This window comes from Rosa chinensis, chromosome 4 (genome assembly GCF_002994745.2).
Source record: "Rosa chinensis cultivar Old Blush chromosome 4, RchiOBHm-V2, whole genome shotgun sequence".
NCBI classification, from domain to species: Eukaryota; Viridiplantae; Streptophyta; class Magnoliopsida; order Rosales; family Rosaceae; genus Rosa; species Rosa chinensis.
In genome coordinates, this window is record NC_037091.1 from 54,784,989 (window position 1) to 54,807,166 (window position 22,178).

Sequence of the window (22,178 nt, forward strand, 5' to 3'; positions counted from 1 at the left end):
TTCAGGGCACCGTAGTGAGTCCAGCAGCAATTTTAAGTATGCAAATGCATCACTTGCCCTGGTTACAATTAAGCCACCTCTGACCCTTAATTATACCCAGTAACTTATACTAAAGGAGCAGGAAAATAGTTAATACATACAGATTCATTAATGCCTACTTTCTGAATTAAACTTCAATTTAAATACATCATGAGCAAGCAGATGGATTGAATTTGAACCACCGGTACTCGGCTCTCTAACTGACGAATACACCAAAATCCAAAAGAGCACAAAGTAGACTAGTCGGAGGGCAACAGTGACGAGACAAGGGATGCCCTAGAAAATTGGTGCTCTGTACAAAACTACCCATGAAGAGGAGTATCAATCTACAAAAAGTATTTCATCCGGTCGTCTCTTCTCATTGCATTGTATACTGCTTGGACCTGGATATTACAATAAAATGACAACACAATTATGTTGGTCAGATGTCAATCGATTCAAACACAAATCTATGAAGATATATTCCATCCATCATAGATACAGGGCAATAATATTGACAATTAAAATTGTGAGGCAGGGAGGGAGAGAGGGGAAGACCTGTTCGCTAGAAATGACTTGAACAGGACCAATGTTTACAGATACATATTTGCCTCCTGATGATAGCTTCTGCTTGACACGACCCTGTCATAACACATTTGCATGCATCATTTGCTGGGAATTCAACTTATCCACTTGACAAACAAATCTAAGAAAACATAATCAGAGATTCAAACCTGTTGTTGATTCAAAATAGGCAACAAAAGTGTTAAAACCCCACAGATTGCAGTAAGATGTTGCATCATCTTACCACTTTCTAAAGCAGGCATTGGCTTTTATGAAGTATATCATAATATTATCTGTTTACAGATAAATATCAACGTATGATTCCAAGAATGATGACTGAGCCAAGAGGACAAAGATTTCATGTACTTCAAGATAATAATCCCATCGAAAATCATGTCAATCGATAATATAGTTGGCTGTATGAGAGGGCATGGAAGCAAAGATAATAATTTCGGCAGGAAACTAGTCTGTTTTTTTCACCATTATATTAAGTTCTAGTGCCTAAACTTCTCAATGCATTATCAATTTGGCTATAGCCTAGAGAGAGTATACCCACTTGGCTGTCTTGTTCCTTATACCTTGAACTATTGGTTAACACTTTTCAGTTCACGTCAAAAGAGCCGACTAGGGTTATGAGTTCAGGGAAAAGCCTCCATACTGCATTATGGCCAACAAGGCTATCCACCTTACTTAATGAATGATTGGACAAAGGAGTTACAGGGCTGGTCAGTTCCTCGCAAAACACATGCAGCCTACCCCATTCCTTGCAGTTCTAACCCAACTTAAAACCCAGCATAGCATAAGTTCAACATAATTTCTAACACAAGTCATGCTGTTATACACCTTCCCATTGCCATTTTTCAACTTTAGCCTTGCAAGAAGATACTCCTCATTGCAACACATTCACTTATTATCCGGCACTAGCTTAACATTGTAATACTCTTTGTCTAGGTACAAGTGACAAGAAGCGTCTCTAAATGGCTACCCCGTCTCTAAGTATGTTCATTCACATACTTAGGAATTAAACCGTAAAACAAATTGTTGATGGCCAATTCATGTCCAATCTCAATCAAACTACTCGTACTGTAAAACCCGCGGAGATCAATATATTCAATGCCATACTTAATATGTACAAAAATTTCAACCAGAAGCTTGCAAACACATGCATCATGACAATCCATCAATATTGTATCGAAAGATTGAAAAATTATTGGTAGCCGGAAATAGGAAAAAAGTCATACCTCAGGAACGGGTTGTTGAAGTACGGATTCAACAGCAACAACCATAGCCTGCACAAAATCATCCCCTCCGGTTCCAATCGCCGTGAACCCTCTAACAGTTGGGTATGAATTTACCTTAAATCAAAATTACCCAGAATCTCATTAAACCTATTAATCACTCATCAAACTTAACCCTTAATATGCAAAATAAACAAGAAACAAGGAATGGCTTCAAACACCTTCTGATCCAAGTCGAGCCATTCAGTGGTGGAATCATCGGCCACCGTGCCTCCAATAACCACATTCGTGGTCTGCCCGACCCTCCCTTCAGTTCTAGACACCTCTACACCCAGTTTTAACAGCGAGTTAAAAACATATTTACAATAAAAAAAATTAACAAACGAAAGTAAAAAAGTAATGAGAAGGGTGAAAACGAGACCTGAAATAGCTTTGAGAACGGCCTCCTGAGGCGGGCCTTGTTCGTCCTCGGAGAGAGCGGGTTGGTTTTCGTTGTGGGAGCAACTGAGTTGGGTCCGTTTGGCCAAGTGGACGTCTCGGGTCTTGAATTGGCGGGTCAGCTGCGGGGTGGAGAATCCGTTTCGGGTTCGGAGCGAAGCGGAAACGGAGCTCCGAGCGAGGTGAACGGGTCGCCACGCTTCTATTAGAAGAGCGGAGCGCAGGGCAGTTCTGCAAGCCATTTTGCTTTGTTTTTCGATCGGAGAAGATTGTTCTTCGTCCTGAATTTATTTCAGATATCCACTATTTTTTTCCAGAAAAACAGAAATTATATGGCCCTGAAAAGACCTCGGTACCCCTGTCTGATAGCAAAGTGAAGGACGACACTGTAAGGGCAATATAGTCTCCACTTCCCACATTAGTCGGTTTACCGTTAAATTTTGCAACTTTTTTTTTGGGTAGATTTCATTTTACTAGGGCAATGCATTATTTTTGTTATCTTGATCATTTTAGGATTGAAATCAAAGATGGAACAGAATATCAGATCGTACAACAAAAAACGATAACACTGAAATCAAAAAATATATTTTGGTGTAAGAAATGATGAGACTATATTTCAAACAAAATGAAACAAAAGTAGTGTAATCAAAATTTCCAAGCATGCAAACATTTAAAATCAAAAATTTGAAAAGATACTTCTGTAACTGTTTTTTTCTTTTTTCTTTTTTGGGTTACAACTTCTGAAACATTTTCCTTTCCAAGACTTATATTTATAATTTTTTGAATTTCAACTCATTATAAAAAGTTAAATTTTTGATCTCATGTAAATAAAAATAGAAAGAATTTTGATAATCAAAATGTTATCCGACATTCTGAAACTAAAATTTCAAATATTAGAGCAAATGAAAAGTAATTTACCCGGAGAAAGATGTCCCAATCTTCTAAGTCCTTTTCTTTTATCACAACTTTTCTTCTTGTCAATGGAAGAAATTCGACGCAATAGTAAAGAAAAACGTGAGGAAAAGAAAAAGGCGGGTTTGGGATTTGGCGGTAAAGATATATCTACTTTAATCGAAGCTGAGTGAAACTGTAAAAAACTAAGTAAAAAAAATTAAAATACCTGACCTAGAAAATTACCACTGGGACGCTAAGCCCGGTAATGGTTGCGAGCAACGTCCGCCACAGAACCCTAGTAAAAGCGAAACCCCCTCCCTCCGATTACCTTTTTTCCCGCTCATTTCGTTTCACGACTCCGAGTTAACTCAGGCGGCTACTCGTCTAAGATGTACGGATCCGATTCGGCTTCGGAGGATTTGGAGCGAACCGCTTTCCGAAAAGCCGAGAAGAAGTACAAGCTCTATTACCAAGACACTTACAGAACCCCCAAGAAGTAATTCTCTCTCCACCTATTCCGATTCCGATTCCGATTTCGCTTCGAATTTGCAGTAACTAATCAAAATGCATGTGTGATTTTTCAGGAAAAAGCAACCGAAGCCGGTGGATTTATCTGAGGTTTTGGATTTCAAGTCCATTCTAATATCACATAATCAAAACGCTGAGCTTCCATCTGGAATCGCTCCTGTTCGGTGCGGTCTGGACCGTCCGGTTTTCTCCATAGAGAATCGCCCAGGCATCAATCTCTAACTTTCATACTTTGTAATTATTTGCTACAAGCATTTCGTACTTTGCATGAATTGAATTCAGATTCGAAGCGGTATTCTAGTTGCTAGTGTTATTCTAATTGCATGTCATAGGTGTTTTGAGAAGTGTTTACTGCAATGCTGATTAAGCAATCAGTTGCTTCTGCTGGATCTTAAAATGGCAGTAAATTTCAATGCGAAATCGATTTGTGAATTAGCTTTTAGGTCCTTTTTGCCTGTTAATCAGAGAGTTTTATCCTTTGGGGATAAAATTATTGTGTGTTCTTCAAAGTTCAAGCTATTAGGAAACTAGACTCTCTCGTATATGTGGTCTCTTTTTCACTACTGGAAGTCTTAGACATGGGATTTAGTGTAGATTTGTGAGGTTGCAAGTATAGGGATTCTGAAATCAGGAATTCAGGGTCTCTTGTGTGATAGATTTTATTGGTAAACAATAGAGTAAAAATTGTTCAAATTGCTAGCTATGGGGTCGGACCACAATCCAGTTCTTGTGGATGAAGATTTCGATGAGGAAAAATCTCATAAACAGTTCAAATTGAAGCTCAGTGGCTAACCAGAGAAGACTGAAAGCAGGTGGTTGAGGAGTGCTGGAATAAATTTCATGAGGGACCTTGGAATAGACAGTTGGTAGATAAATTAGAGGATTGCCAGATTAGTTTACGATGTCAAAGAGAAATAAGTGGGTGCATCGTCAAGCAAATAGACTGCTGAGTGGGTGGCTTCAATATCAAACAGATATAAGTGCCCTTTATCTTGGATGAATTCACCCCCATCTCCTCTAGTGGAGATTTTGGTCTTTGACGGCCTCTCAACCTCTCCTGATTTTGTTTGAGAGGAATGACTGGAGTTGGCTTAGTGGGTGGAGTTTTCCTGACGGTTTTATTCTCTGGGGTGTTCCTTTGTTTATGTTATTTACTGCTGTGGCAGTGGCACATATGCTGTTTGTTTCCTATTTGCGTGTTGTTTTCTTGTATCACAGTTGTATTTCATCTCAGTTAATGAATGAACGATAAAATTCAAAGGCACAAAAAGCAGTATTCTGAAAATCTTAATATTACGGTGTGAGCCAACCATTGTTTTTTTATTTCTAACATATATTTCCTTCTCGAAACATACAGGATTTTATTTCATTCCAGGAGCACTGACTATAGAACAACAATGTCAATGGATAAAGGAGAGTTTAACCAGCTTCCCACAGCCTCCTAACAGAACAAATCACAATGCTTTTTATGGGTCTATAAATGATTTATTTATTGCAGCAAAGGAGAGGAAAATTTTAGTTGCAAAAGAGAATTCAAATTCTGAATGTAATCCTTCTGTCAGCAATAGAGATGTGCAAGGGTGGAAGTTCTTTGAGGAACATGAAACATCATCAAAAGGAAACTCACGCAAATCAATTTCAGCTTCAGTTCTGTTGCGGAAACTGCGTTGGAGCACCCTTGGCCTGCAATTTGAGTGGTCCAAGGTACTTGATGATTCATTTTCCAATTTAGAATGCATATCAAGCACTACCTCTAAGAATGGCATGTCACTTGGATGCCATCAGATTTTGGTTGGCAAATGATTTTTTGTTGTTCAACTGGTGCTTATTAAATTGATTTTCTTATATGCTTGAGGATCTTCTCTAATAAACAGAAACTAATGTTTTCAAGTTTAAAACGATTCCTGACTATTGTAAATAATGGATAATATCTATTTGTAAATAACTATGAGATGACACTACACTAAATGCATTCAAGCTGTGTCACATCACATATCTAATTTTGTCTTCTTGATGTAGCGAAACTATGATGTTTCCCTTCCACATAAAAAGATCCCTGATACACTCTGTCAACTGGCTAAAAAACTGGCAGCACCTGCAATGCCCTCGAGTGAAGATTTCCAGCCTGAAGCTGCAATAGTGAACTACTTTGGCTTAGGTATTACTAGGGGGGGAATGGCTTATGTTAGCAGATTGTGGCCGCTTACTAGTGTTCTTCCTTTTTGATTGGGAAACTTATACAGGTTAGGATCTACATTTTTTTTATCTTCAATTTTATGTTTTCTCTAGGTGATATGCTTGGGGGGCACCTGGATGACATGGAAGCTGATTGGAGTAAGCCTATTGTAAGCATGAGGTATCTTGCTGTGCCATTTGATTTATGTATCTTGGTCGTCGTTGATTGTGAACAAAAAAAGAAAACAAAATCGAGTAAACGCCTCCATAAGTGCTGATTTATCTCTACTTTTCACAGTTTAGGCTGCAAAGCAATATTCCTTCTGGGAGGAAAGCTTAGAGAGGATCCTCCATTAGCAATGTTCCTTCGAAGTGGTGATGTTGTACTTATGGCTGGAGAAGCAAGAGAATGCTTTCACGGTATGTGCGAGTCTTCAGCTATCTTGAAATGGTTAATGTTCTTTGTGGTTCAAGATATTAAACTGATTCTGATGATTAATCTGTTGATGGTAAGACCAATCAACAAGTGAGGAAAGTGATTGATTTGATGGAGGCAATGATTGTTTGGTTCTTAATGTTTTGCTTCTGCGTACCATATGTGGGCTGCCTGAAATGCCTGTTTTAAACCAACAATTCTATCCTCATCAACCCTCAACTGAAGCGCTTTCTTGTAATAAACAGTACAGTTTGACTATTCCATTTTGCAGAACATATATTGATAAATAAATTCCCCGAACATATATTCATAACAGATGCTTTGCTTTCTTGTATTGCAGGCGTGCCTCGGATATTCACAGACACAGAAAATGCTGAAATTGTGCCTCTTGAGCAGCAGTTCTCACACGAGGATGATTCAAGTTTTTTAGAATACATCCAAACTTCACGAATCAACATCAACATTAGACAAGTATTCTGAGAATTCATCTTGTTTTTTCTCCAAATCAGAGAGATGATTTCGGAGTCAGTGGGAATCATTTTTTGGCAACATAGAATTTTTAGTGATTACAGCAGCAAAAAGCCCCCAAAAGCCATATGTAGATGGAAGTAGCATTGGTAGGAATTGAATCTAACTAGTGCCAATCTATGTTCTTGGGAGTTTGATTGTAACTGGGGGTGTTAATTTTTTTTTTTCTTCGTAAAGTTCCTAGCAGATGCATGGGACGTGCAAGTTTAATTTACTTGCAACTCAATTTTGTAGTATGTTCTATCATCTGTGAGAAGCTCAAGCAAATGGATACTTTGGTGTTTGATTAATTACTTGCAGATATTGAACTGTATTCTAGTTTTTACCTCTCTCTTTCTACAAGTCAGAATGTTGAGCTCGGTAGTTTTCTTGTGAAGTAATGCTCTTTGCGTAATGTAATGTGCAGATCATTGATTCTGAATTTTGCTTATCCCAAACACAAACACAAATTTGCAACTAACTTGCAGTTTAGAAGTGAAGTATTGAAAGAGGCAAATAAAATGCAGCAATCGATAAAGTAAAAAATAGAATGTTGAGAGTGGGATTTGAACCCACGCCCTTTCGGACCAGAACCTTAATCTGGCGCCTTAGACCAACTCGGCCATCTCAACTTTATGCACGTTTCAATTTCCTATCCTATTACTATAACTTGTACACGAAATGAAACAGCAACCCTCCCTTTCGACCACAGAACACACTTATAGTCTTATAGACACCAAAGGCGAACCTGCGAATTGGTAGCCTGTTCACTACGTTTGACCTTTGATTTGGTGTTTGGCCAAATGCACCGACTGCACACCACCAACTCGCAGCTGGTAATTTCTAACACCGTCAAACAAAACAGGACGGTAGAATACTGACAATAGAGGATTTGAACTGAAATTGGGCGGCGCTGAAAAACATGGTTCATATGTAATGTAAGTAATAGACACTGGACAATTGTTTCTGTTAGTAAGAAAGAGATGACTTGATAATCAACGCAATGAAAAATTCAACAATTTTGTTCAGAAATATATAAACATCAATCGTCATATAAAGAATGGTGAGTAAGGTTCTTCTTCAATCGTTGTCAACAACCAAAAAACAAAGAACTTGGTTGTTCAGCTTTGAACACAAATTATAATATCCATCTTCTTATAGCAGCTGATCGAACCGTTCCGCCACCAATTTGATGCTACTTAATTGGTGCCGTAACACTTGCATATCATAAATACTTTTCTCTGTTGAGGAATGAGGATAATACTTGATTATGCACACTACTCGCTCTTGACTTGACTTCTAAACTTCGACAACACCGAGCCACCATTACCCATCATATGTTTGGAAGGAGAAGGCAAATAGAAAATAAAATAGTGAACCAAATTTTCAAAAGATTATGTCAATTGATAAGCATATCAGTGTGTGGGGCTTGATATTACAATGTCAACATTCATTTTAGTTATTTTTGCACTCTCTCATCTTGTTCATAGGTAACAAAAGAGATAAATAAAATTAATTATATACAAATACATATTCTTAACCACACTTCGCTTGTCCGAGCGTGTCTTTTTTAGACACAATATTTTTAATCAAAAGAACTGCATACTAAAAACCAAGTGATTGAAGTAATCCTCCGATCACATCAAATTTTACAAGTGTCACATTACCCATTTTGCAACCAGTCGATAAAAATCAAAAGAAAAATCTACAATCTAACTAGGAAAAGAGAAAATTCACATGACCCCCGAAAAGATATTTTTTTACCCCAAATTGATCCTCAAAACCCTAGACTTAACATCACCCACAAGTCACAAACATCCATCCATCTATCATGTGATGCCCAACTAGAACACCCAACCCAAATCAAAAACAAATCCATCACAGAAATTCAGTAGTACAAGAAAGAAAGAAAGAAAGAAAGAAAGAAAAGCCCAAAACAAAATCAAACACCTCCACAAAAAACCAAATATACAATTCTAGTCTACGTGTACGATTCCACCACCACTTGGCCACTCCATGACCTTTATATCTCCAAATTTTCGCACCCAACAAAAACTAGAAAAATCTCCCTTCTTCATCTTCGCTCCCTTTTTCTCTGCCTCTTCTTCTTCTTCTTCTACTCGATAAGGTCTCAGATTCTCACACCCACATTCTGAAATGGGCGGTCCGATCGTGTTGACCCAGATAGCTCAGGGCCTCGGCGTCTTGGCCGGAGCGGCCATCGTCAAATCGCTGATGGACAAACCCATGGCCGGCCCGTTTCCGCGGTGCCCCAGTTGCAACGGAACGGGTCGGGTCAGCTGCCTCTGCAAGCGATGGTCGGATGGTGATGTCGGGTGCCGGACCTGTTCCGGGTCGGGTCGGACTTTCTGCAGCAGCTGTGGCGGGTCGGGTACGGGTCGGCCTCTACCCGTTCAGCTCTCCGTAAGGCGTCAAAACCCGCCACCCGGTTCGGGCTAATTCGGTTGTTGTAGAAATGTTTATAGTCTCTCGCTCTCTCTTGCCCTCTTTGATTTTTTTTCGGAAAGAAAAAGAGTTGAAATTGAATCATGTAATATAGTTAAAAGGTGATGATACTTTGAGGGATTGGAGAAGTAAGTTCATTTTTATTAGGCTGTAATGTAATCACATCACTTTTGCTCATATAATGAATACCTTCATAGCTAAAATTTGTGTGTATGCTTATTCACAATTTTGGGTATTTTTGAGTTGAATATTTCCGGGGTTTCATTGAATTACATAGTTTGGTTAGTAAACTTTACTTGTTGAATAAATTTGTTGCTTAAAGCAAAGTTCTTGGTTGTTCATTGATGGATACTTGAAATTAGGGACATCAAGAGCACCCATTTTACTCCATCTAATTCAGAAAATGGTGATTTTTGGCTTATGCACCAACCCTTTGGTACAAAACAATAGTTAGAGCCAAGAGAAGATTGTCATCTTACTATATGAGACATGTCTTTTAGTTGATAATAATGCATTAATTTGAATGTTTGATGTTGAAGCTTAAAGATTTTTTGTTCATAGGGAATGTTACCTTGTCAAGTTTTAAAATTACCGAGTCCTTGCTCATGAGCCTCGACAATAAGCATAGATGGTTATTTTGCCTTTTTCATTTCTTGCATTTTAACCAGTAATGAGTTGTTTACCAAAAAAAAAAAAAAAAACCAGTAATGAGTTGGCTTACATAAGCATAGCTTTAAAAATTAGTGCATTTAGAAAAGATAAAGGTAACCTTTTGTTATGTTTTTCTTTTATCAACTTGAGGGAATGGTGAGGTAGATCTCGAATACCAATATGTCCTTATCCTCTATATCTGATATAATGTGCAATATCAAATTATTAAATATGTTACTGCTCTCATCTGAGACTTGCCTGCCTCATCCTGAATAAACTATTTTGAGGCTTTAACCTTGTGAAGGTTAGCCGGGATCCAAAGGAAATGAAAGCTAGTTTATTAGTTCTAAATTTGCCATATAGAAGCAGCAAGAATTCTTTCTGTTCTGCCCAAATCAGGATTTGCTGCTCAAATCCGGTGAAAGTCATAATTTTGTGAAAACTACTCTTTAAACCTTGAACTGTGACATGGGTTTTGAAGTTTTGATTTCTTTGTGTACCTCTTGTCAATAGATAAATGAATTGTACATTCATGTTAATCAGTGGAGATTTTCCGTCACAACTCACAAGAGTGATGCTTCACTTAACAAACATTGCACGTTAACAACTGATTTAATACATATTTATGGAGTTCAAGTCCAAACAGATATTTGTACACCAGAAGATGGTTCTATCAAATCACATAACAAGTTTACAGGTCTTAGTCCTACAAATTTCCCTTGGCTTCAAACATAACCGTAAGCCTCTGTCCTCAGATTAATGATATGTGATCACCATAGTTGCCCCTTCTTCCAAACTCGAATCCAAACGGAATTCTCCCACAATATTTCCTCACTTGAAAGCCTGTGACAAGCCACAATGATTAACTGTTAGCCTAAGCAACGATAAGTATGTTATATCACTGCCTTAATCTCATCTAATTCAAGTGTACTCAGCAGTACTTACTGCAAAAACAGTGGCGTGGCCGGGATCAGCAAGGTGAGCAAAGAGGTTGTCAATGGGGCCGGTACCGGTGTAGATGTGTTGAAACCAAGCACCCATCACAGCCAACATAGCCAATCTCCCATTCTTGATCTCCTTTGTCCTCAACTCCTTGATCTTCTCGGGTGAGCCACTTCCCCATCCAAGTGGGTCGAACCAGAGCCCGCCTGGGTATCCTACGTCTGTCCCGGTGAGCTTGTTGTTGGGGAAGATTGGGTCGGTGTTAACAGACCCAGGCTTGAGGATGTCAGCCCATCTCCTCCCCTCGGCCCACCCGATGAAAATCAGCTCAACAATGAAAAGGGTGGTAGTGTCAGTGAAGTACTCTTGTTCTCCTGCTGTGTACCATGAAGGAGTGTTTAGGATGCCAATCTTTGTCAAGAATTCTGGGATGAAGATCCCGGCGGCGCCCAACATCGCCCACCGGCAGTGTACGAGCTCGGCTTGTGTGTTCCACTTTAGGCTGTCAGGGTCAGATGCTGCATGTTCAACACAAGCAAATATTAGTTACAGTTTTCATGAGCATCCGTTTAGTTCATCAATTTGAAATTCTTGAGGGACAACGTCACGGATTTTGACTTACAAAGACCAAGCGGATCAAAGCCAAAGTCTCCTGGAAGGCTGCATTATATAGCACAAAAACAATTAGAAATTAGGTTTAACTAACATGTTACGTTACGAAACTATGAATCTAAATCAACCAAACACTCCAATAAAAATTCACTTAACCAGTAGTTCAAAGTCATATATTTTTCGATAACACAACATGTCAGACTAGTTTCTACACAATATAATTACTAACCTCCCGTCTAACCATGGAGGAGGGGTGCTTCCCGGGAACCATAGGGGTCTGTCAGGGTCAGCAGCAGTAGCACATACTCTAAAAGAAGTTGATGATGATCCACTCGGTGCTGCCACGTTTCTCACTCTCAGCTTCCTCCCGCCAAAAAACGAAGCCTTTGTTGCTGCCAAAGCAGACCCAGCTTTCTGCGAGCTGCGATATGATCATATATTCCATCTCTTCATCAACTCTTTGTTCAAATATTAAACACAATCAGTTCATATCTTATAAATTGGAGAGCTTACCTGGGAGAAGACACAGCTGCAATGGCAGATGAAGCCCAAGCAGAAGCCATTTTTGACTATGAGATTTAACCAACTCAAGCTCCTTTTTCTTTCTTTGATCTGTAGTTTGTTGGTGAAGTATGAAAATGAAATTGTGTTAATGTATGAAGGGTTTGCTTATCTTTGAGGATAGGAGAGAGGTGTCCGATTGGTTTTTGGGGTGCCATGTGGCATATAGAATCTGAGACTAGGCCCCTTCTACCTTCCACACCTCCCGTTCTTCAGCTTACCTAGAATAATCACAAGCTTGTGGTTCAGACTTCAGACCGTTCAGGTTTCTGGCCTGAGTTGAAAGATTTTTTTAATCTAGAATTTGTGGTCCGGATTGATTTATAAATTACGGGGCCGAAGTGTGCGTCTTCAGTCTACGGGCTAAGCCCAAGCATTTAGGCCCACGGAAATCCAAAAGAATCTAAGAAAACAAAAACTAATCTTTTTCAAGATATGTCCTTCGACCTTCAATAAGGAAGTTCCTATACAGGTATACAATGATGAATCACACTGTTACAGCTTGTAACCTTTAAGAAAAAAAAAATCAGGTATATCGGAGGACAGAAAGCGGAAATTAGAAATGTAGCTTTACTAAATTTTGTTACTTCGTTTGTGTTAATGTTTAAAATTTAGCAGTAGCCAAACCTTAATTAACACGGGTTCGAGGGGCGAACCACTATTTGTGATATTCTTGTTGCTTCTGCTATCTGTCAAATAAAATACAAAAGGCGTCAGAGGGAGACCGTAGTTGGCGGTCTTCTCTTTTCCGATACCTAAGTCAGTTAATGTATTTGTGTTGACAAAATAACGTTAGATAAGTAGTAAAATGTCTAATTAATGAGAGATGAGTGAACCTTTTATAGGTGAGGAATGGACTGATCTCTTCCTTGTTTCGATGTGGGACTGATCTGCTTCAGTTCCCATCTTCTGATGCTTTAGCGAGGTGATCTTGGCGCAGCGCGTGGCGGCACGTCAACTGTGATCTTGGGATGAGCCGGGGCTCAGGCGATAACTTGCTTGGCTGTGTTTCCATAGGTCACACCCTTAATAGTTGTCAGCGCCACTGGCGGCATTATGAGCGTGGCTCATTGAAGTTAATTATGCTTAGGAAAATGCTAAGTAAGTACAATTTGAATTGTATAACAGCACGATTTGAACTGCACTTTATTCATTACATGATTTCTTGTGCAAATGTCCAAAGATCTAGAATAGGCCTCCTACTTTATGCAAGGGTAGGATAACGGACAACGATATAATTTATTTTTTGTTAAACTAACAACTTTTACTTCCGAAATTGTGGTTTTGGAAATGTGTGTATTCAATTTTCTAGCCATGACCTTCACCGTCAATTATAAGTTCCATTTAGCATTTATTTACAGGGGAATCAGAATTACAAAAGAATTAAGACCATGAATCTTTTTCTAGCTGATATGTAACTGTAAACTGGAATAGGAATAACTTCAAAAACTGTAATAACAGTGATATGTAAAAGAACCACTTTCAGTTATTACAAATTACAATGATCATCACTTGATTCACTTCCAGTCAAAGCACCTCTTCTAATATTTTCCATGTAAACAGGGTCCATTGTTAAATATGCTCCAATCGCAATTTCATCATAGTTAACACATTCAAACTTCATGTCGTCCCTGTAGGCATAAAAATATCTCACATTTCCGGACCCTGCCCGCAGAAGAACAATGTGTTATGAAAAACGCTGCGTGTAAAATATAATTGAAATGCGAAATCGACTTTGAGCTCGCCAAGTTCATTGTCTCCTGATTTGCAGTGGATTGTAAAGGGCTGCTCCGGAAACAGACGGTTTTCGATGTAAACGCCGTCACCCTGATAGCCACTTGTACCAACTATGAGCATAATATGAATTAACGGAACAAGAACGATGGTGAAAGATGAACTCATGTTTGCTTGATATGATCATATGAATGAGAATTGTTGGAATGTAAGTGCTACAAAATTTTGACGGAAGCGAAAAAGAGATAATGATCGGTACTTAACTATTAGTTCCCCTCGGTTTGATTGTCGATCACTTTAATTTGAAACGTTTATTGTGAGATTAATTATTGCCTATGATTTATTATTATATACCCGTTGCAATTAGATAAATACCAACTCATACCGAATTTAATCCATATATATATATATATATATATATATATATATATAACCTTGAGAGTTGAGACTACTGTGAAGAATTTGTTACACACTACTGGCCGGCCGGTCAAACCCAGTCTGTCTGTATTGAATTTTGGAATCTAACTACTCTACTATAACCAGGACAGTTATATATGAAGCTTAGTTGCTCCGCTTCACCAGTACTAGCTAGGGGAAGGTCTCTTGCATAATGGTGGTAATAATGATATGCATATAAAGGATTCAAAAGGCTAGGGTTAATGAATAATGAGTCCCCAACCAACCACCGATCAAGAGCTTGATTACAATCTGAATCGATCTTGTTTATTATACTCACAATGTAGAGTTAGATTTAGGGCGGTTATATCTGAATATTTTACAAAGCAAATTAAGGCCCTCATGTAGGGTTAGTTCTTGTAACACATGTTTAAGTACGTTAAACAAGCAAACTTGGCTAGCTTGGTGCACACTCAACGTCGCAGTCTTGTTTATTTCTTGCAACTCAAATTAATTGGTTACGATTTACTAGGGAGTAACGAAGATAATGGCAAATGCGTTAATGCAACGTCTCCCTTTTAATTCTCTGTTTTAGTCAGTCACCGATCGATCAACTGCTACTCCTACTCTGCATAAAAATTATAGAGATCTTTCTTCCTGAACACTTAAACGTACGTTGGGTGGGTTGAGTAATTTCATCCTTACTTTAAATCCCAATATACAGAATGAATCAAGAATAAGAGTTTGGTACTTCGCTAAGTCAACCGTTTCGAAATTTTACCCCCTTATGTTAAACCAGCCGACAAAGAGATCTGGTGGAAGATTACGGACCTTTTTAAGGAAACAAATGGTGGTTAATTAATTATAGGCTTATAGCTGTAGATAATTGTTTGAGGTCTACGAACACCATCAAACCATTCTTGAATTTTTATAGGTATTTGGCCCAGTTTACCAATCATGGCTGCTAATACAAGAATTAGCAACTACAAATCCTTACGATCTCCTTTACTTCATCCCCAAATTGGATTCGATTCTCATAATTACAGTTCTGCATGCAAGCTAGCATGTGCTGGTTATCAGTAATGCAATTATGTTTCCACAGAAAATCGTTGTCCTAATTATTCCTCAGGCGAATTATAACATACAAATCTTACTATATTTGAATATTTGATAGACAAGTAGGGTCATTAGAAAAGTAAAAATGATTAACATGAGATTATTCTAGCTATTGATCTCGTTTGTTTGGATTGCATCTTCTTTGCGGAGTCAACAAGCGAAGACGGATCGGAGCCGTATCCATCATCGTCGATTCTCATAGTCCCAGTGAGTTATTGTTCTGAAAGTACTAAATGATCGATGCAGCAGCTAGCAACAATTTGGTTTGTTAATTATATTGACCACCACTATAATTGCTCAGAAACCTGAAAAAAGTTGACATTATAATTGTGTCGGATTGTTAATTCCTCAGTTGGACCCAATAATTATCATTCTGTCTCTCAGTTTATGTTCCACACCATTCATCATACAATTCACATGCTATGGGTCATGACATGAGTTTGGGTTCAATAATGTGATTAGTTGTGGAGGGGGGGGGGGGGGTAAATCCAAATGCTTGCCAATAATGAACGCCCTGTTTGCTAGTTTTAGAGTGCATTGCAAACTTGCAAAATTGGACACAGATAACCCTAATCACTACCTAATTGTTGGCAGATCAATCCCAAATCTAGTTAGGGGCACATATGTTTTTTGACAGTTCGAGTGTATAGCACTTTGTTAATCATAAATAAGGTTATGCCAAAGTGTTTTCAACTGTTGGATCTCATAGGTATACTCTTAACTGTAAGGTATAGTTTTTGATATCAGATAAGAGAATACATGGCCCAGTCCTAAAAATTAAGAGGCCTAGTGCGAAAATGTAAATGAGGCCTTACTATTTATGATCTCAATTGAAGAACTAAAAAAGAATATTTAGTATAAATAAAAGAAGAAAAGAGTGGAGAGATAAAAACATAACAAAACAAAGAAGGAAAATGCAAAAGGAAAAAAAATAAAAGAACAAGAAGAAGATAACAGAAAATGCAAATAAAAAAAATATAGAGGCCTTACTAGAAGAAACATGGAACGAAGAAAGAAAAAATAAAAGAACGGAGAAGAAGATCAAAGAAAAAACATAAAAATAGAAGGGATATTGACCCAATGCCCAAATTTGGGCCAATATACTCTCACTTACTCCACTAAGAGTTTTTTACTTCTATTTATCCAATTTAACATTTAATGACAGTTTTGCCCTATCAATTAAATTGAAATTCATCGATCTATCTCCTCTTAGACTCCTTCTCCTCTCTCTCTCTCTCTCCCTCTCTCCCTTCCCCCCCCCCAGCGTCGTCGTCGAGGCCCAATCTGAGGCCACCGGAATCGCGCCATCGTTGACACTTAAATAGGTCCGACATCGAGGCTCTCAATCCGTCATCGTGCAGCACGGTTTTGACTCATACAAAGACTCCGACACAGTCATCGAGGCACAAATCGGTCCTGCATTGAGGCTCAATCCGCTTACTTGCAGCACAGACTTTAACTTCAACTCCGATGTGCAGCCCAAATTCTGATTCTGGTTTCTACTTCGACTCCAACAACGACTCCGACGCTAACATCAAGGCAATAAACTCCGACATAGATTTCAGTATTGGGTCGGGTAGGGCCTGGGTCTAGCATAGGTCCTGGACGGCAAGGCGGAAGTCGTTGTTGGTGTCAGAGTCGAACTAGAGGACCGGGGACTTGAGGAAGAGGTCGAGGAGGGCGATGTGACCCTGGCAGTCGCCAGAGGCAAGGTGGAAGTGGGAGCTAGAAGGCTTGGTGGAGAGGAGGTCGAGGCCGAGGCTTGGATGGTGGATGGCTTCAATGAGGATCTTGAGCTCGACGTGGTTGCAAGAGAGAAGGCTCATTTGATCTGGTTTTATTTCTTCTTCTTCTTGCCCGGGTTGCAGGCTTGGGAGCGGTATGGGAGATTAGGACTTTGTTTACATTTATTTTTTGGATCAATTACTGGTCCTCAATAGATTAAAATGAGTATTAAACCTAAACTTTTAACATTCTATACAACTATGTTAGTTTTGCTATACAACTATGGGTAAAAAAGTTTTGCAATAGATTAAAATGAGTATCACACCATGTCTTGCTTTAAGTGTTCAAAGAAGGTTACAGATAATATAGACAAACAGGCCAGATCCTTTTTCTGGGGTTCGGATATGAGATGTCCGCCAGTAGCCTGGGAACAAATTTGTAAACCAAAGTCTTTGGGGGGTTTGGGCATAAGACCCTCTGCTTACTTTAATAATGCAGCTCTTGCTAAATTAGGCTGGAAAATTATTATTGACAAAGATAATTGGTGGGCGCAGATTATAGACAAAAGTATTTAAGGCACACCTCATTCTTCTAGGCAAGAAAGAAGCAATCCTACTCATTTGCTTGGAAATGGGTTTTAGATGCTCGAGATCTAATTATGAAATGAATCAAATGGATACTAGGGAATGGCAAAAAAGGGTTTGGCTCTTTTTTCTTTCCCGCGTTTTGGACCTTCAACTGGGTATTTGATCACCCGTTGCACATTTATGTTGCTGAGGAAAAGAAGCACCTCATCAATTGGAATGAAATAGTGGAGGACTACATAAGCAATAAAGCTTGGAACAGAGGTAAGCTTTCTCAACTACTGGAACAGCATATTGTGAAACAAATAGTAGGAGTCCCTTCTGAACAAGAAGATGAGCTCGTATGGGGACCTTCCTCAAATGGGCTCTTCACCATTAAATTAGCTACTTGGCTTCAGCTTAATAACAAGGAAAAGCATAGCCAAATAACCCTCTTAACAAAGATGTGGAAGCTTAATGTTCCACATAAAATAAAAATGTTTGCTTAGCTTCTCCTTAGAGGCAGACTAAAAACAAGAGACAGATTGACTAGGTTTGGTGCAATACAGGATAACTCTTGCCCTTTATGTAATAAGGACAATGAAACAGCATGTGATGCCCCGGAAATTCGTATTATTTTCCGAGGAATTTCCGGAATCTAATTTATAGTTGTTGGACGGTTTCGTGGCTCGTGGATGGAGCGGAAGTGTTTCGGACGAATTTCTATTTGAAAGGTATGACTTTAGGGGGGGCTCAAGGTTGACTTTTTATTCGTTGGGATTCTCCAAAAACTTCCTTCATGAAAGTTGTAGAGCGCGTCGATACGAGTTCGTGGACATGTGGAACGCGAGAATCGGAGTTCGTATGAGAAAGTTATGAGCGTTTGAAGTTTTGGGAAAGTTCTATAAATAGGAGTTTCCATTTTCGGAAACTTACTATTTCCAATTTCAGTTTTACCATTTCCGGAAAATCAGAATCCTCCGTTCTCTCTCATCACCCGCGCTCGACCCGACCCGAACCCGGTGATCAGACCCGGCTTTTCCGGCGAGCTCCGGCCATCTCCGGCGACGAGACTTTCCAGATCAGCTCGACTCCTCCGTGCGCTCCTCCCTGTGGTGTCCTCTAGTGTCGATTCTCGGTGGTAGCGGCGGTAGAAAGCGGTGCAGGTTGATGTTTTCGGACCTGGCCGGAAAACACAACTCTGGCGACTTCGTGGCTTCGTGTTTCCTTGGTTGAGTTCAGAATAGGCTTCCTGATCGATCAATGGTGTTTGTTTTGATCGATTTACGTGGAAATCGGTTCAACTCAGTTGAGATTACTGTTCACGGCTTGTAAGGTAGTTTTCGATCCCTTAAGCTTGTTTTCTGACTTCGAGCCAGTTATGAAAGTTCACAAGCATGCTTAGATGAAGAACTTTGATGTTGGGAGTTTTGTGAAATAATGTGTTTTTGGCCGGCGGCGGTGCACCACCGTCTGTGGTGGCGTTCCGGCGGTGTTCCGGCCACTTAAGGAACTGTTTTTGGTATTATATATGTTCTACTCGTTGATACGAGCGTTTCGATATATAATATGTAAATTTTGGAGTTCGTATGGAATTGTTATGATTTTTGCAGTTTCATACCGATCGATTTATTCGATCCTTGAGGATTTGAGCGTCCGATCGACATGTGGTTTGGTCACATCGATCATGGACGTATTCCGAGGACTTTGGGAGGTCTCGGATGTGGTTTCGCCTCATTTGGCGTCACCTTGGGAATTTTGGTTCGATTTAGGGTTTCGAACGTTATCCCTTGTGATTCGTTGACTGAATCAGAGCTGTAATTCCTTAGGTACGTGACGTAGTACTCCTCGGATGGCTATTTTGTGGATTGGCTGCCTTGTTCTGTATTGAAGACGCAGCAGGATTCTGAGGTGAGTAATCTCACGAAGTTCATTCACGAACGGGAATACCCTTATCGTTTTGAGAGTTAATTGGTTAACTGCAAACTGTAGATGGTATTAGTGGCAATTCTGAGTAGATGACTATGTGTGTGTGTGTGTGTGTGTGTGTATATATATATATATTATGGGATGTATATATATACATACGTATTCATGTATTAGTAGATATATGTTTACATGAAATATATATGTTTTGGTGGTTTGTGGATTTGTGAAACAATATGCATGAAATGATGCTTTTTATTGTTTTGGGTTGTGGCTTTTGAAAAACAATTGGTGGGAAATGGTATTTCTATTGTTTTGAAAAGTGTTTGAGGATTTGAGAGTCACAGGTTGTGATTTCTCCTTTTGATTCGATTTAACGTTTTGATCTGACGACCGGTGGTCTGAGGATTTGAGAGTCACAGGTTGTGATTTCTCCTTTTGGGTTGATTTAACGTTTTGATCTGAGGGTCAGGTTGGCCTAAGGATCCGGGGTTGCAGGTTGCATCCTCATGGCAATATTATATCGTAAGATTGAACCTTGGCCGAGTGACAGGTTACGATTCAGTTAGAGCTCTATTATGTCTGCCATCGTACTTTAGGGATCTAAGTAGGTTACTTAAGACTCCTGGGTACATATTTTGTCCAGGTTGGACCTATTTGCTGTTTTGTCCAGGTTGGACCTAATTATTGTTTTATCCAGGTTGGATCGATTTATCATATTCTACTTGTTAGGTTAACAATAGGTATGATTTATTTGTGTTGATGCTTTGTCCAGGTTGGACCAATTTGCTGTTTTGTCCAAGTTGGACCTAATTATTGTTTTATCCAGGTTGGATCGATTTATCATATTTGAATTGTTAGGTTAACGATTTATATGATTTTGTCACGGTGTGACTTTCGTTGTTCCTTTTGGGAAAAGAGTATTGTTTTTGGAAGCATGGTATGTTTTCTTTATTCGCGAGTTGAAAGGTTTTCCTCGTTTCTGGCGTGAGTTGTGCATGTGTGTTTTGAGTTACTCATACGGGCTTGCAAAAGCTTACCGGGTTTGTTGTGTGGCAACCCAGTGCACCATTCCAACGGTGTAGGGGTTAATCCTGCAGGTTAGGATAATCGAGGTTGAGGCAGCGAGTTAGCAGCTTTTCGGTAGGAAGCCATCTTTGTGACTTTACCTCTGATAAGGACTTCCATTGTATAGTTACTCTGAGCAGCCTTTACGTTTTATTTTGTTGTTGACAATTTAATTCGTAAGCTTGTGTAATATATAACTCTATGGAGCGAGTGTATATTAACTTTGAGGGTTCAGGGCATCAATATCTGTGTAAGTTAAAGGGAAAAAAGATTTCAGGTATTTTGTATTGATGACTGAACGTTCACGCATGTATAATTATGGGATTATATATATCGATTTTCATGTGTGTAAAATCAGGGTCGTGACACAGCAGATCAACTTTTTGGTTATTGCAGCTTTGCTACGGAAGTTTGGAGACTGGCAGGTATGTCCCCCTCCCTAAATTGGAATTATGGTTATTTAAAAGCCCTTCATGAACTTGTGTTATCTAATTCCTTTGATAGTCAACTTTTTGAGAAATTAATTATAATTTGCTGCAAATATGGAAAGCGAGGAATGACACAATCTTCATAAATGCCCAAACAAACCCACGATCTGTGGTGGCGGCTTCTGCTGCTGTTCTTTACAGCATACCCAGTCCTAACAGGCAAGCAGGGAGAGACTTAACTCAAACCCAACCCACCACTATTAAGTGGACCTCTCCACCTGCTTCTTGTGTTAAGCTAAACTTTGATGCATCTGTGACCAGAACCTCTGCGGCTGGTGGTTTCGTAATCCGAGACAACCAAGGCAAACCCCTGATGGCTGCCACAAAAAATGCAGGTGCCACTACTATACCGGTAGTTGAGGCCGTTGCTCTAAGAGATGGACTACTCTGCGCACGTGACCAAGGGTACACAACAATTGAAGTTGAAGGAGACTCCAAATTAGTCATTGATGCAGTCAACAAATGCATTCAACCCCCTTCGAGGCTGCTAAAAATTATTCACGATATCCACGCTATCGCTACTTGCTTTAGATTTGTGAGCTTTAAACACATTTTTAGGGAAGCAAGCTTTGTAGCAGATGCGATTGCGAATTTAGGGTATCATGGTGTAATGAATTCCACTTGGACCAATAGGGTTCCTCCGGAGGCCCCAAGAGCCTTACTGTTTGACAGTGTAAATTGTGGATGCCCTAGAGGCTTCCATCTTTAATAATAGTCCTTTAGTGTTAAAAAAAAAAGTTTTGCAATAATATGATTATTAGGGGTGTTTATTGGGAGGCAATAATATGTTTATTGGGATGCAATAATATGATTATTGGAGGGCAATAAAATGTTTATTCGAAGGCAATAATATGATTATTGGGGGTTAATAAAATGTTTATTGAGGGTCATAATATGATTATTGGGTTTCCAAATAACTGAACATGCAGCTTACGAATATGGTCACTACGTATCTTTATGGTGATCTAGATACGGAATGTAATGAAGATTCTTATGGATTTCATTTACCTAAATCAAGTGGCTCTAGATCACGGAGCGCGTTTGCAATGAGGTTGAAACGCTCACTAAAGTGACTACTTTATTGGGAAGGGATATGATGAACTATGCCCACGCGTTTCCATGATAAGTTCAG

At 39.3% G+C, this 22,178-nt stretch overlaps 4 protein-coding genes and 1 non-coding gene across 5 annotated transcripts; 2 read left to right on the top strand and 3 right to left on the bottom strand.

Annotated features, from left to right (window-relative positions):
• Positions 1-30: 30 nt before the first annotated feature.
• LOC112197593 lies at positions 31-2,551 on the bottom strand. Its single transcript, XM_024338325.2, has 5 exons — positions 2,242-2,551; positions 2,042-2,145; positions 1,824-1,937; positions 577-660; positions 31-422 (listed from the first exon to the last, which is right to left on the bottom strand). The coding sequence occupies exons 1-5, from the start codon at positions 2,498-2,500 to the stop codon at positions 366-368; spliced, it is 618 nt and encodes a 205-aa protein (XP_024194093.1). The 5' UTR covers positions 2,501-2,551; the 3' UTR covers positions 31-365.
• Positions 2,552-3,396: 845 nt separating this feature from the next.
• Positions 3,397-7,104, top strand: LOC112196049 (alpha-ketoglutarate-dependent dioxygenase alkB). The gene is made up of 7 exons (XM_024336326.2): positions 3,397-3,648; positions 3,737-3,888; positions 5,038-5,384; positions 5,700-5,838; positions 5,970-6,036; positions 6,154-6,275; positions 6,632-7,104. Exons 1-7 carry the CDS (start codon positions 3,542-3,544, stop codon positions 6,769-6,771), a joined length of 1,074 nt encoding a protein of 357 aa, XP_024192094.1. The 5' UTR covers positions 3,397-3,541; the 3' UTR covers positions 6,772-7,104.
• A 245-nt stretch (positions 7,105-7,349) lies between these two features.
• TRNAL-AAG lies at positions 7,350-7,430 on the bottom strand. Its single transcript has one exon. It is a non-coding gene; the product is annotated as a tRNA-Leu (tRNA).
• Positions 7,431-8,839: 1,409 nt separating this feature from the next.
• On the top strand, positions 8,840-9,479 carry LOC112197649. The gene has a single exon (XM_024338401.2). It carries the CDS (start codon positions 8,956-8,958, stop codon positions 9,256-9,258), a length of 303 nt encoding a protein of 100 aa, XP_024194169.1. The 5' UTR covers positions 8,840-8,955; the 3' UTR covers positions 9,259-9,479.
• A 986-nt stretch (positions 9,480-10,465) lies between these two features.
• On the bottom strand, positions 10,466-12,143 carry LOC112197648 (chlorophyll a-b binding protein, chloroplastic). The gene is made up of 5 exons (XM_024338400.2): positions 11,983-12,143; positions 11,699-11,890; positions 11,480-11,517; positions 10,861-11,375; positions 10,466-10,758 (listed from the first exon to the last, which is right to left on the bottom strand). The coding sequence occupies exons 1-5, from the start codon at positions 12,030-12,032 to the stop codon at positions 10,747-10,749; spliced, it is 807 nt and encodes a 268-aa protein (XP_024194168.1). The 5' UTR covers positions 12,033-12,143; the 3' UTR covers positions 10,466-10,746.
• Positions 12,144-22,178: the final 10,035 nt, after the last annotated feature.

Bases quoted from the DNA above. Each gene is read 5' to 3' on its own strand.
- LOC112196049 (XM_024336326.2), top strand. From the start codon at position 3,542: ATGTACGGATCCGATTCGGCTTCGGAGGATTTGGAGCGAACCGCTTTC. The intron at 5,839-5,969 runs GTATTACTAGGG...TGTTTTCTCTAG, and splicing joins AGTGAACTACTTTGGCTTAG to GTGATATGCTTGGGGGGCAC. The intron at 6,276-6,631 runs GTATGTGCGAGT...CTTGTATTGCAG, and splicing joins AGCAAGAGAATGCTTTCACG to GCGTGCCTCGGATATTCACA.
- LOC112197648 (XM_024338400.2), bottom strand. From the start codon at position 12,032: ATGGCTTCTGCTTGGGCTTCATCTGCCATTGCAGCTGTGTCTTCTCCC. The intron at 11,518-11,698 runs GTTAGTAATTAT...TATATAATGCAG, and splicing joins CCTCCATGGTTAGACGGGAG to CCTTCCAGGAGACTTTGGCT. The intron at 11,376-11,479 runs GTAAGTCAAAAT...TTGAACATGCAG, and splicing joins CTTTGATCCGCTTGGTCTTT to CATCTGACCCTGACAGCCTA.
- LOC112197593 (XM_024338325.2), bottom strand. From the start codon at position 2,500: ATGGCTTGCAGAACTGCCCTGCGCTCCGCTCTTCTAATAGAAGCGTGG. The intron at 2,146-2,241 runs GTCTCGTTTTCA...AACTGGGTGTAG, and splicing joins CGTTCTCAAAGCTATTTCAG to AGGTGTCTAGAACTGAAGGG. The intron at 1,938-2,041 runs GTGTTTGAAGCC...TTTTGATTTAAG, and splicing joins GGCTCGACTTGGATCAGAAG to GTAAATTCATACCCAACTGT.
- LOC112197649 (XM_024338401.2), top strand. From the start codon at position 8,956: ATGGGCGGTCCGATCGTGTTGACCCAGATAGCTCAGGGCCTCGGCGTC.